The following is a 14562-nucleotide window of genomic DNA, read 5'->3' as shown; positions in this document are numbered from 1 at the left end:
CAGTAATTACGTCCAATGTCAACAATGCAGTAGTTCTCCGTTTGTTTATTTGGAAGTTCCGCTCATTTTAGATCACGTTCGGTTGTGTTTCGTTGGAATTTACTAGTTTACTACCTCATTATCTGTGGGTTTAGATGCACATATGACAAAGGCCAAGATATAATAATTAGGAATTTTTCTCGTTAATAATCTCCAATTACATGAGTTTCAAGTGTATTAAGCTGCACCTTGGCGGCGTGTACACAGTGTGGGGGTCACCTGGAGGAGTGGATTGTCCGTCTCGTGAATAGGATTTTATTTTAAGGTAGAGTAGTTACCTCTTACCTCTCCCCCTTGGGTAGTGAGACATAATTGACTCAGACCTCCACACCATGAGTAGGACATAAACCTCCTTCCTGGGAAATAATAATGAGACTAGTACAAGACTTTAATTAAGATGAATTCCTTCAAGATGTTCCCATTAATTGTGATTCTATCTTTTCTTGCTCACTTTTTATTCTTCTCTCTCAGTTACCTCTGCATCTTGTTTTTCATTATTTTTATCGTTTTTTATTTAGCAAATCTTCCTTGTTATGACAATTACTTCCCAGTCAGCAGGTACTTGTATTGTCGTGTTTAATATACCGTACAGTCACTTTCCTGGGTGTTGTCAGCGTCACTGGTGTTCGTGTGTGATATTACTTAACCTTTACGGAGCTATTATTCCTCACATGTGTCAGGCCCTGCAGCTCTGGCTCACCCACAAGCTCCGTAGAACCCAGGGGCCCACCCAGCAGGGGGCTGTAAGCCCTCCCCCAGATTTTTTTTAAATCTGACCAATATCATGGGCATTTTGAGGCCATTTACTAAAGTCAAGTGCACTTGATATTTAGAGATATTGAGGTCATTAGTAATTACTCTTTACTATACAAAATTTCTGATAAAAAGGAGGTCCGGAACCCCCCAGAACTCTCCCCCTGAATCCGCCCCTGGAACCAAGGTATAAAGAATCATTGTAACCTTGCGTAGAACATCCTGCTTGAGACAACTGGGCTTGGGCGAAGAAATTACATATTGTAAATATTGACAGGATCAGTTATGCGAGTGTTTTCGGTAGAGTTTATAGGTAAAGTAAACCACCAGAAGTGTTCTTATATACTAGAATTATGGATCCCGTGAAGATTAGACACCCCGACATATTTCACCTTAAAAGTAACAACCCGACGCTAATGTTAACCTAAGGAAAAAACCCCAGATAGCGTTAGTGTGTTTAATCATCAAAAGAAATAAACTGGGGGGCTCTTCTTCACGTGATGCAATATAGTTATTGTCTTCAAATTTATTTCCTCTTCTCATTACACACTCCCTTATATAAACACCGACGGGATCTTCAAACTGTGCAACATTACCTCCTCCACCTGCCCAAATTGACCCAGTCCTGTGGCGTTGTATGGTGACCTGACCTGACCTGGCTTACACGGGTGATCAATGCTACTGTGACTACTAGCCTAATGCACACCAGGTCACTATGTACTCCTTCCTTCCCTCCCTCCCTCTCCTTCTGCCACCACTAACCTCGAGTGTGGTGCAGCAGTGATGTAACACATCACTTGCGGCAATTACGACTTCTGCAGTTCACTGTTGAAACATATATTTTTCCAGATTAACCCAACCCGAACTGATTATTGTAATATCTTAACGTTTCGGTAAATTTCAGAGCAATATTGTATATAGTTATTATTCACAGCCGTAAGTCAGAGAGCTGTAACTGTCGCAGCCTTGGTCAAATATACTGGAGCGGCGTCTCACACTCTCCTACATTAATTCGTCTTTGTTAACTGGGTTGAAGAAAATACATATAGTTAAGGTCTTGATGATATATACCACCAACCGTTGTGTGCTATTTAAAGATTAGTAGGGTCATTACCTAATACCTGACCATTGTGGACCTGGTCTCACCCTCCTCTGTATATATACACCTTGGTTTGTATTTCTCTCTCTAGTCTGTGCTCACCCCTGAAGATGTGAATTACACGAAAGCGCTTGGGAACTTCGTGTTTTCTTCTTTCCTTGTGGTTATCAGCATATACCTAGATCTACAGTGATGATATATATATATATATATATATATATATATATATATATATATATATATATATATATATATATATATATATATATATATATATATATATATATATATACATACACGAGAAATATGGAACTTAGACTTACTCAGTTATACGAGTCTTCACATAACCAGTGACAAGAAAACATTCGAGTACAAACCTTCCATGATTCGGGTCGTGGGCAGCACGTAAAGTTGACTTTGTGTGAGAGTGTGTAGCCAACGTTTCTCTCCTGCTCGTGTTGCAAGCCAGTAATGTCCACAGTACTTGAGAGCACCACACCTTCAGAAGTTCTTGGTGACAGGTAGATGTGTGGGGCAGGTCAAGAGTGATGTTTAAAAAAAATGTCCACTGTGTGAGGGAGTATGAGAGAGGCGATGGCGGGGCTGTACTGTCCGTTGTGTGTCAGTAATAAATAATTAATAATCAAAATAGTTATACAGAGGAAGAATGTGGAGTGTGAAGGGGGGGGGGCTGAGACAAACAAACAAATTATATCGAAGAATTTTCGGAAAATTAGCGTATAAATGGGTTGAGTCAAGTGATTGGCGGAAAAACTCGGGCCCGCGATGCTATTACTCTGTTAGTTCCGGGTAGTCAGTATCTTTAATTGATTTATAATTGAACTGATTCACTGTTTGGTTGTAGACAATTTCAAGTTAGTAATATTTAAATACATGCAATTATATGTTCCCTTAATCCACGTTTTGTGATCGTAATTCACGTCATCACATAATGTGGCTGCCAGGTAGTATGTGGTCACCCCAAAAATTATCGATACAAAATTAGTCGCAATGTTCATTCTGAAATTTATCGACCCTCCCAAGTAAACACCCGCCTGCTCAAACTCCAGCTTGTGTCGTAATCTTTAATTGGCCATCAGTTTTAGCACAAGTTTTATGTTCACTTAACGTTTCCAAGAAAATTAGCCACCTGCCCCGCTGACCCGGTAATGTGATAGTCAGCACACACACACACGCGTACAGTACATTGCACACAGTAATCTGTACTAAAAAGGCCTTTTGAAATTTGATTATAAGAATGAGGTTTTAATTTCTTGTTTGCCATTGTTAAATAGAATGGATTAAATATAAAAACAAGTCCAATTATAATTATCTATTTTATTTATTTATATATATTTTTTATTACAATGTTTTCGTCTGTTTTGAAGGTCAGCTGTTGTAACAGGGTAGTTGGAGTCAGTCAACCTCGCTGGCCAGTCCTTTTTGGCAGCTGCTGCGTCACCACTACTTTGTTATTGGTGGGAAGACTCTCAAACTGAACTTAAGAACTACAAATACACTTGTCAAGATCGTAAACTTAAAAGACAGATATAACCCAAACAATGATACAGCTACATCGACAAAAAATAAAGCAGTTAATTGATATAATGTGTTTAGAAGACAAAATATTTAGAAGATAATGAAACCTGCATTAATTACCCTCGCCTGCCACAACTCTCTAAATTAGTTTCCAAAATGGATGTGGTCAAATTAGTTTACAAGTTAGCAGTGCCTTTAGACGGGAAGAGACCAGGCCAGCATTGCGTGCTTCACTGACTTAGCTTGTGGTCGATATTCAACAGCTGGTGCGCGAAACAGCCCACGGGAAGACAATGTTGCAAGTGTGTGTGTGTGTTGTATATTAATGGACATCTGGAGGTTTTGAAGAGATTTGTTTTGCCATAACCTCCTTCGATTGGTAGTTAAACTGTCATCACCGGGATACATAAGTGGGGGAGTTGAGGTTATTGTTGGTGGTTTACTCCGACTGGTGGATAGACTCATCATTTTCACACCCGGCATGGGTGAGGGAGTGGATGTAGTCTACTTCCTGGCACCATCGTAATCTTTAGTTTTTGTTTTACCGTCTCACAATACGCAAACAACACACATGCCTCACTGGACGATGCTGTCACTGAGGCCATTCGCCAAGAGAAATGGACTCAACTAGGCTAATGTTTTGGTTTGAACTTGGTTATGAACGACCAAACAGTGAGAACAGGAAGTCTTTTGCTTTCAAACAGGGTTCACTTAATCTTCTTAAGTAGCTTCTTAAATTGCTTGTTAACACATGCCATTGAGTGACAAAGGTACAAAATCAAGTTGGGACTTTTCTTGAACCTGATCGCAGCTGTGTTGTGTAGACCGCCAGCAGACTGTCAATAACAGGTAACTACTGTGAGGGCGATACACCTTCACAGACATAGAGAGGCTCCTGTTAGAGAAAGAGTATCGATGTGACTCCTGGAACGAGAGAAATGATTTGGCTATGTTGGTCTCATTAAAACTGTGGCTTACGACCATCGTGACATCGCGGGTAAAAAGTCAGCTTGCAATTTGTTAATTTAAACTTCGTTTAAGTTTTTAATATATTTCGAAACGAATACTGCTTTTATAGGCGTTGACACCTGTTAACATATACTCAGCACAACCTTGGTTTGATTAAGCTAAAGGGATAGGAATGTTTGAAGAAAGTTATTGGATACAGTAGCGCGAGGCTGCGGGCAGTGTCCTCAGTGTTAAAGCCAAGTTAATGTTGTGTGAGGAGGTGTAAGATTATTAAAGGACTATCAACCAACACATCCATGAGGAAAACAAAGAAATATCTTTTTCTGGAATGTAAATCCATATATACCTAACACCTACCAGGGCAATAAAACAGCTTCACATCTGTTACATGAAGGCCACCACTGCATTGCATTACCGTTGATTGATTGTTGCTAATATTTAGGTGATGAAGTTGTTTTCGGCTTAACGAAGAAGTAACGGATATTGGATTTAGATAAGAGTGTGCATGGTGTTGTTATACAGGGTGCAGTGCATATAAATGAGGAACTCGTCAAATAATGATCCCTACACTTGTAATCCCTGTCAACTTTACCCAATAAAAACATATCTTGCGAAGTACACATTTTCAGTCTCATAGCCACATGGCACACATTCTGACCACAGTCCAAGAGTAGGGGGGGGGGGGCAACCGCTTAAGAACGTGCCGGCGCGCGCTTCCCGTGACTTTTGTTTTATTCAACCCTCACAACACACCCCTGCAGTCATAACAAACTGGTCTCCGAGATTCGCCTGGACACCCGTCTAGTGAGAGATTCTTACATTTTTTAACCTTCAATTGGACAGTGTAAATATCAGGACAGGAATAATATACTTGTTTGGGATCACCTGAAGAATCTCCACCCCAGCTTATATCACCTAAAGATTAGCCACCTGAACACTATTTGGGTTTGGGATTAGGTTAGGTTAAGATAGGCTATGTAAGTTAGGTTAGGTTAGTGTTAGGGAGGTTAATCTTTAAGTGAAATTAGCTGGGGTGGAGGTTCTGCAAGTGATCCCTTGCTTGTTTTAATGCGTGGCTGTAATACTCGACTCGTTTATTGTATTAGGGGATGTTACTCTCTCTCAGTGGTCGTGACATGAGGGCCGCTTCCTAAAATAAACTACTTTATGGTTACTAAATTCGCACAACACTGAGACTTTAAGTTACGGGTGGTTGCCATCACGTAACAGGCCTAACACCCTAACTTAGTGGAGCGTCACAGTAACACACCTGCCGTCATGGTCACGAGGCCTCAACACGCCGGTCTTCACTGACATGTACACCTCACCACGGTTAATCATCACTTACGCCAAAACACACTTGTCATAATGGACACGTACGCTTGAACATACCTGTCACCAGGGACACGTAGGGCCTACACTTCAACACACATCATCTATCACGGACACCCCAACACACTCATACACTATTTACCATTGACACGTACGATGAAAGGCGAAAGTGGTGTCGTGAAATTTGGTGAAAATATATGCCAAACGGCTAAACTTTTGGTGCGCTCTGCCTTGTGGTAAGGGGCTCTCATAATGTTTCACGAGTTATATTTAATCTTCGGACAAAACCGCGACACGACTTTTGTCTTTGATTGTACATATCAGCTATCACAGGCACATGCTTCAACACACCTCTCAATCAATATGAGCACGCACACCTCAACCTACCGTGTTATTAGTTACTGACAACTTTGCAGGGCGTCCGCCAGCCAACAGCGTCTTGTGTGAAGGTCACCTGAGACCAACGTGATATGTTTACAAATAAATTTACCTGGCGTCGATTCCGGTGTTTCCTCCGGCGGCTGAGGTTCTTGATCCACTGAGCTGTTGTTACCTGTAGGCCGTGAGCCAGTAAGACGACTACACCGCCATCTATAGCAAGTCTTGCTGAAGACACAGATAAACCTCTTAGTGGTTAGGTTAGGATGTATCTAACACAGGTAGAGAGATTCACCCCTGAAGCTGTGTATTAGATGGCGAATCTTCTGGGAACACACTAGTTAAATGTGTGTTTCTGAAGGTGGTACATAAACTTTCATGTTAGAGTGTGTGGGAGGGGGAGGGGGCAGGTGTGCACAGTCACCAGGACATGGTGGGGGAAATGGGATGAATCGGAGAGAAAAGGAAAAGTGAATAGAGGTGGGAGTTATGGAGGAAACGGGGGTAATGGGGAGAGGAAGGACAGGGGTTATTGTGGGGGTGGGGGGCAGGCAGGCGAATGAGGAGGATGGAGACAGGCGTTAGACTAATGGAAGAGAGAATTCAGGTGGGAGAGTGAATGAGGGAGGACAATGTATGGACGCGAATAAACACATCCAACCATAACATTTGTACTATTTTATCACAAAAACCATAATTAAGTAAAAAAAATATATATATACAAAACTGAACAAATCTATCAATGGTAAAATTTCATACCCTTAATTTTGGTTATGGTGGGTGCGTGAGGTGAGGTACTTGTAGGTGTTAACTCTGAAAATTAGTATCGTGAATGCGTTTAGTTTTGTGACCGGGGTAAGTTTGTGTTATTTTGGGAGTGTCTTTCTGTGTTTGGAGGATCAATTAACTTAAGATCTGTGTTGATAGAGTGTATGTGTGTCGCAAGAGAGTATTGAGTTAATGTTTTTTGTTAATATACCTGAGTGTGTGTGTGTGTGGTATTATTGTAATGCTGAGGGTGTGGAAGGGGCGGGGAGAGTGTGTGACGGGAAGTGAAGGAAGTGTGAAGGAAGGGAGTGTGAGGGGGGGAAGGGAGTGTGAGGGAAGGGGAAGGAAGAGTGTGAGGGGAAGGAAGGGGTGTGGGGGGGGGGAAGGGAGGGTGTGAGGGGAAGGAGTGGAGGGGGAAGGAGGAGTGGAGGGGAAGGAAGGGAGTGTGAGGGGGAGGAAGGAGTGTGGGGGGGGGGAGGGGGAAGGGAGTGTGAGGGAGGAGGGGAAGGGAGGGAGGGAGAGGAAGGGAGTGTGAGGGGGAAGGAAGGGAGAGTGAGGGGGAAGAAAGGGAGTGTGAGGGGGAAGGGAGTGTGAGGGGAAGAAAGGGTGTGAAAAGGGGGAAGGGAGAGGTCACACAGGCTTTAGGAAATAAATCTTGCATATCTCGTTTGATTAAGAATAAGAAATGCTGTAGAGGATAGTTCAATAATCTTTATTTTATTCAGACTGTAGTGCGTGATACCCGAGGAATCTTAGTTTGTCATCACTGTCGGAACTAAGGCACGTTTTGTAGTGAGTTATTCTTTAATCCAGACATAGTGTGGTGTTGTTGGGCATAGTTGTATATTGAGAAGGTGCCAGGACGACTCGGTAACTAGAGAATAACGAAGGCTTAAGTAATGTAAGAGATGTGATTTGCGTGAAGACAGTAGTAGAAATGTGAGACAGACGCAGTACGGTGGGTGCGAGACAGGATTATTTTGGACAGAAATTCACAGAGGAACGAAGAAACTGTTTAAATGGGTCAAGTGTGGAGGTGAAGGAGAGGGCGGAGTAACAGCCAAGTGAGTTCGAGCACCAGCCACATCCCAAAAGGGGCTTAGTTATGGAGTTAGCACACGTGATCGGACAGAAAATTGCTAATGGTAGCAGTTGTTAGGGTGATGTATGGGGTTCGTCACCAGGGTGGGTGTAGGGCATGAGAGCGGTGCAATTCTTTATTATAGAACCGTTTCCATGGCAACCATCATCATATTATGACGAGGGCGTTGAATGAAAGCTCTGAGATTGTTCTAAACAGCCATGCTTCTTATTGCTATTGTTCAGCTAATTTGCATATAATTATGACGTCACAAACCGGAAAAAATCGGCTTTTTGGTTTTCTTTTCTGTTGTACATTTGCTGTTCCGTCTTGGTGGTTCAAAATAGTGCTGTGTCGTAGGAAATATATCTGGATTATCAAAAATGTTCATTGTATGGAATGACGGATCAGGAAAATATCGATTAAGCCTTAGTTTCCATGGTTACGTAAATGGCGATTTTGAGTGTGCAACGTTTTCGTACAGGGACGCCACATCTAATATTTTATTTGGTGCACCGCCAGATGATTTTATTGAGCACAGAGGGGATACTGGACACGAGGGGTTAGTAGACTATCTACCCTAAGAGAAATTAGGTCTTTCTCAGGGTTCATAACGCTGCAATTATTATGCATCTTATTTTATTTTTATATTCCTAATCATGGTTTGAGTCCGACTCAGAGGAAGAGTCATCAATTACCAGAGTTCTTAACGCTACATTTGTGTACACCCACTAACAAATTATTCGGCACCCGCGTCATATTGTATCACGCCGAAAGGGTGCCAAATAATTTTTTAGTGGGTGTACATCACAGCACACTATATCATCTTTGCGACACTACACCTCCGCGCAGAACAATCTACATGGCAACCCCATTAAGTAAATACCAGTATTGCTTTGGGTGCTGGAGGCAGCGACAATGTTTAGTACAAGGTGTCTATCGCCAACAATCACCCACCTATTGCCAGCAGGTGACACCCTGAGGTATTGGACCATTGTCTGGTTCCAAATGAATGGCTAATGATTTGTCCGTATCCAACAGCTGATTTGAGAGCTCACCAAAGGTGGTGTGGTGCACTTCGCGGTGTCAATGCACACCCTCCGAGGCAACATCATGAGATCGGTCACACACAGTGTTGGCTCACTCGAAGTTCGCAGTTCAACAGTGGCATGGTCCTTCTCAAGCCATGGTAGTATCCCACGTTTCTCTGTCTTTCAGGAGAGAAAGTGGAACTGGTGCTAATTCATACTGGAACATTTCCTTGATGTCCACATCATGAGACTGTCCAATGATCGCCAGTTTGCTGAATATTTGGCGATCAATGTCTGTAGCGCCTGTTTCTTCTTATTAACAACTCCTTTGTCGATATTGGCAAATATGCGAAGATTTTATTTACTAATCGGTTCATGATAATCTGTCTCCCCGTTTACCAGTCTAATGGTGACAAATTCCTTTGTTTGCACTTGGCCATTTTCAGGTACTTTGCACAGTGCTTCAGTGACATCTGGTGGACATTCAAGAGTTGTTGCAATGGTCACAAGTGGTTGGCTATTATCTGGACTAACACCATCCTCAATCACGAAAGGGTTCCCCATCATTTCGTTAACCACATTGACGATCTCCTGATTTGTGGCCTCATCAACTGTGATGTGGCTCTTGGTAGCCTCCCTGTGGAGGTCACCATTATGTGTATGATGAAGTCCACCCAGTTGTTTTGTCCTAACTGTTGCAGCTGCCTTTAACTGTATAATCAAGTAATATCTTTCTCAAGTGCTTCATGCTCAGTGCAAAGTTGCCTGTGATTCCCACAGTCTTTAAGCGATTGTTCAATAGCCATGTCATGCCAAACTCCGCTAACCGACCAGACCTGTTCATTGCACCTTGGCCCTTAGTTAAAGTTTGGTCTTCCTTAAGTCTCTTCTCTTTAAGAATCTTGTTTCGGCGAAGTCAATGCATCAACATCGTGTATAGTTCCCATGGCCACACTGAAAGTCAAGGGGAATAATCTCGTCAAATGTTTCGATTTCCATGGAATTGTTGTTATCCTGTTTTACGGCTATGTAATCCAAGAGGAGCTGTGAGGAATCCGAAACATGGTTTTCCCAGAACAAAGTGTCAGAACAGCTTTTCCCTTTCTTCACGAATTTCCCGAAGAGGCAATGCAGAGTTGGCTACCATATGTCAAGTCTAGTAGGGAATGCTGAGCTGCAGCTCTGTCTTTGCCATTTACCTGCTGGAGATCCTCAAATGCCGCGATACACTTCCCAGTTCTTTTCAGAATCGCATTCCTTTCACGTTGTGTGAGTTCTGATGGTTGGACAGACTCAGCAAATGCCATCCATTTGACGCGATTCATTACTTCATTCATCAGCTTATGAATTCTAACTCCCCGGTGGTATGATTTGTCCTTCCAGCATGGCTGACTGTTGCTTCCACTAGAATGTCTTCACATCCACTTCGCTATATCACATGGCCATAGGGTTCATCGCACAGTTCATGAGTTCATGACTCCCATTTCAATATGGTCACTGGCAAATTCATATGGGTTTCTTCACATAATCATGTGCGCCTTGCAGCACATAATCATGTGCGCCTTGCAGCACATAATCATGTGCGCCCTGCAGCACATAATCATGTGCGCCTTGCAGCACATAATCATGTGCGCCTTGCAGCACATAATCATGTGCGCCCTGCAGCACATAATCATGTGCGCCTTGCGCACATAATCATGTGCGCCTTGCAGCACATAATCATGTGCGCCTTGCAGCACATAATCATGTGCGCCTTGTAGCACGTAATCATGTGCGCCTTGCAGCACATAATCATGTGCGCCTTGCAGCACATAATCATGTGTGCCTTGCAGCACATACTGTAATCATGTGCGCCTTGCAGCACATAATCATCTGCGCCTTGCAGTAAATTGCTTCGTCGTACACAGTATAGGTTCAATTCTGGCCTAGTGAACGAAACATAACTGCAGATACGTCATCATGATGTATACAATGTTAAACCTGGTTGCTGGAGCTGGTATCATTGGACAGTAACTAATGTTGGTCTTCACAACATTGACGTTGGGCGTCACAATGGCATGGCAGATTGTCCACCTTGGTATGAAAACTAAGGATTAATCGATCTTTCCTGATTCTTCATTCCATAAAATGAACATTTTTGATAAGCTAGATATATTTCCTACCAGACAGCACTATTTTGAACCACCAAGACTCAACAACAAATGCACAACAGAATAGGAATATTTTTTCCGGTTTGTGACGTCATAATTATATGCAAATTAGCAGAACACTAGCAATAAGAGGCATGGCTGTTCAGAACAATCCCAGAGCTTTCCTTTAACACCCTAGCATATTTAATAGCAGTTATAGCAGCTTGAACGATGATAAGTGTTTGCCATAATTTGAGGATGGTTGCCATGGAAATGGTTCAATAATAAAGAATTGCTACCATTGGCATTTTTCTGCCCGATCACGTGTGCAAGGATGCTGAAACCTGGCACTGGCTGGTATATTAAGTGGTGGTAAGAGTCAACCTTCAGTTTCACTACTTGCTATTATTATGTGAGTGAGCACCTCCGTTCAGGGTAACACGCGGCACAACACAGACACCAACACTCGCCTCCAGACATGCCTTCTACAGTATATTTACACTATTTTATCAAACTGTCTATGTACACAACTTCATACTTTTGTTTTCAACACTATATAAAATTAACCAAACCATGTCGCTAAACACAGTTCCACAGTACCACTTTGTTCATAGTAACAGTATAGAGTTTCACGCACAAGCAGGTGGTGGGGTTGGCGTAGGGGTCACGCCCTCGTTGTCGTGGGTTTCCGGGGTGTGGGCGGCCCGTGTCACGCCCCAGGTACGCCGCCGGAAGTGTGTCACGTGGGGTGCGTCCGGCCGACCTTGAAGCTGTGATGTGGGGATGGATGGTGACCCAGACCAATTTCATAATCGACGTGTGGGCATCACTGACACGCAGGGCAGAGATGCTGAGTATTGTAGGGGAGGCTCGAAGCTGGAGATGAGAGGGTGGGAGGACAGCTGAGACAAAGTGGGCGGAAAGGGGAGTCTGTGGAGAGAAGAGGAAATGAGACGGGAAGAGGATTATGAGGAGGAAGAACGCTAGACCCGCTGCACTCATCAGACCAGAAAGTCTAGGACTTAAATCTCTCATTTCAGTGAGGATTACTTAATTATATTGTTTGTTCAAGCGTCAACATAAGTCCTCAACATGGACATGAAGAGAGTGGAAGGTGAGCGGGGAGGTACGTGACTGTGAAGGTTGGGTGTGTGATGGTTGTGGGTGGGATTGTCACCTGGGCTGATACACACCCACTACATTGTCTTTAGGGGTCTTACAGCAACACGCCGTCACCACGATGGTCACGCCCACCATCCCGCCCACCAGCACTGCCATGGCCCCCTGAGCACCACCCAGGAACTGTACCCACGCCCGCATCCTCTCATGGCTGGCCGTGGGTGGTAGTGCGGGCGTGGCTTCGAAGGTAGGGGTGACGGCTGCCAGGAGGCCCAGGAGAGTCATCTGGAGGATGCAGGACACCACGGAGAGCACCCCCAGCACCAGGTACCCTGCAGGAACAACACCACCACAATAATGTTCACAACAAGAAGTATGAAGAAATATGATAAATGCATTACAGAAGAAACAAAGAAAAGAAAAAATATCTAGTAATTATAACATGAATTAATGATGCGTTTGTGTTATATTAGTCTTCATGAAGCTTTATTGATTTTTTTTTTACGGGGATTAGCCCACCCGGGCACAGGTCACTGACCCACATCGGGGCCTGGGGGGCGAAGATGTAATAATAGTAATAATAAATAATAATAATAAATCATAGTAAATTAAATTTTTAATAAAAAAAATCACAAAATAATAATGATAATAAAAATTATTAACTGTAATAATAATAATAATAATAACTCAGAAGTAGTAATAATGATAATAATAATAACAACTCATTAGTAGTAATAATAATAATGACAATAATAATAACAACTCAGTAGTAGTAATAATGATAATGATAATAACAACTCAGTAGTAGTAATAATGATAATGATAATAACAACTCAGTAGTAGTAATAATGATAATAATAATATTAATAATGATAATAAAGAACCATAAATACAAAAATGAAAAAAGATAAAAAAGTGAGAAACAATACAAGTATATGTACTGTATGTTGTGTTTGTCCTTTATAGTCGATGATATTAAGAATTTTTACATCTGTAATTTTGAAAGTAAAAAACATGAAGCATCTCGTCCAGAGCCTCATTACAGTCTCATCAAATACTGTACTTGTGTTATACCTAACACATGCTACTGCCCTTTGCTTTTGATGTCGTTGTTAGATCTGAGATATTAAAATCCAGTATGGCACTGAATGAAGTTTAGTTTTTACATGCTAAGGGTAATTTCGGGTGTCCAAAGTGGGACAACATTGTTGATGAGTACAAGGTGTACATGCGTGTACAAGAGACTTTAAGAGTTTGTCTCTGGGACCAAAAAGTATTAATATTATGTCAACTGTGAACCTTTAAAGTACCTATAAGAAAATTACAGTTATCAATTGAGACAAAACAAATTTTTATTCCCTTGTACAAATTATCAATGTCTTCTGCGAACGCGCACGCGCGCACACACACACACACACACACACACACACACACACACACATCCTTGACCACCGAAGGGTCAGCCAGGTCAACTGTTAAGTTGGTCCATACCAACCCCCTCCCCTGAACCCTCCTCCCCACCGGAATATCAACAAGTTCTCTCCAGAAGTTACAATTTCATTTAGGAAAGGAACGGAACCGAACCAGTGTTAAACAGAGGTGAACAGTGCTTAAGTCAGTGAGAACAACTCAACAGTAACAGTCGTACCCAAGTTAACCTTCACACAGTGAGGTCCCAGGTACCCAGTGATAACGGCCCGTGAGACCCAACAGCAACCAGCGATGTGTTAATCCGTCTACGATAGGAAGGCCTAAGACCACACCTCACTCATATAATACCATCTGTGAGGGAATTACTACACCACGTCAAGTCCCTCATAACACCATCTGTGAGGGAATTACTACACCACATGTCCCTCATAACACCATATGTGAGGGCATTACTACACCACGTCAAGTCCCTCATAACACCATCTGTGAGGGAATTACTACACCACGTGAGGTCCCTCATAACACCATCTGTGAGGGAATTACTACACCACGTGAGGCCCCTCATGACACCATCTGTGAGGGAGTTACTACACCACGTGAGGCCCCTCATAACACCATCTGTGAGGTAATTACTACACCACGTCAAGTCCCTCATAACACCATCTGTGAGGGAATTACTACACCACGTGAGGTCCCTCATAACACCATCTGTGAGGGAATTACTACACCACGTCAGGCCCCTCATGACACCATCTGTGAGGGAGTTACTACACCACGTGAGGCCCCTCATAACACCATCTGTGAGGTAATTACTACACCACGTGAGGTCCCTCATAACACCATCTGTGAGGTAATTACTACACCACGTGAGGTCCCTCATAACACCATCTGTGA

At 42.7% G+C, this 14562-nt stretch overlaps 1 protein-coding gene across 1 annotated transcript in view; it reads right to left on the bottom strand.

The window, feature by feature from the left end:
* Nucleotides 1–11134: 11134 nt before the first annotated feature.
* Nucleotides 11135–14562, bottom strand: part of LOC121872981 — a 56295-nt gene continuing 52867 nt past the window's right edge. The window contains exon 4 of the mRNA XM_042376164.1: nucleotides 11135–12569. Within this exon, the coding sequence (XP_042232098.1) occupies nucleotides 12292–12569 (278 nt within the window). The 3' untranslated portion in view covers nucleotides 11135–12291. The remainder of the gene's footprint in view (nucleotides 12570–14562) is intronic.

Source organism: Homarus americanus, unplaced genomic scaffold (genome assembly GCF_018991925.1).
Source record: "Homarus americanus isolate GMGI-L3 unplaced genomic scaffold, GMGI_Hamer_2.0 scaffold11022, whole genome shotgun sequence".
Classification (NCBI taxonomy): domain Eukaryota; kingdom Metazoa; phylum Arthropoda; class Malacostraca; order Decapoda; family Nephropidae; genus Homarus; species Homarus americanus.
Note: the sequence above shows the minus strand (reverse complement) of the source record. Positions and strands in the feature narration are given on the sequence as shown.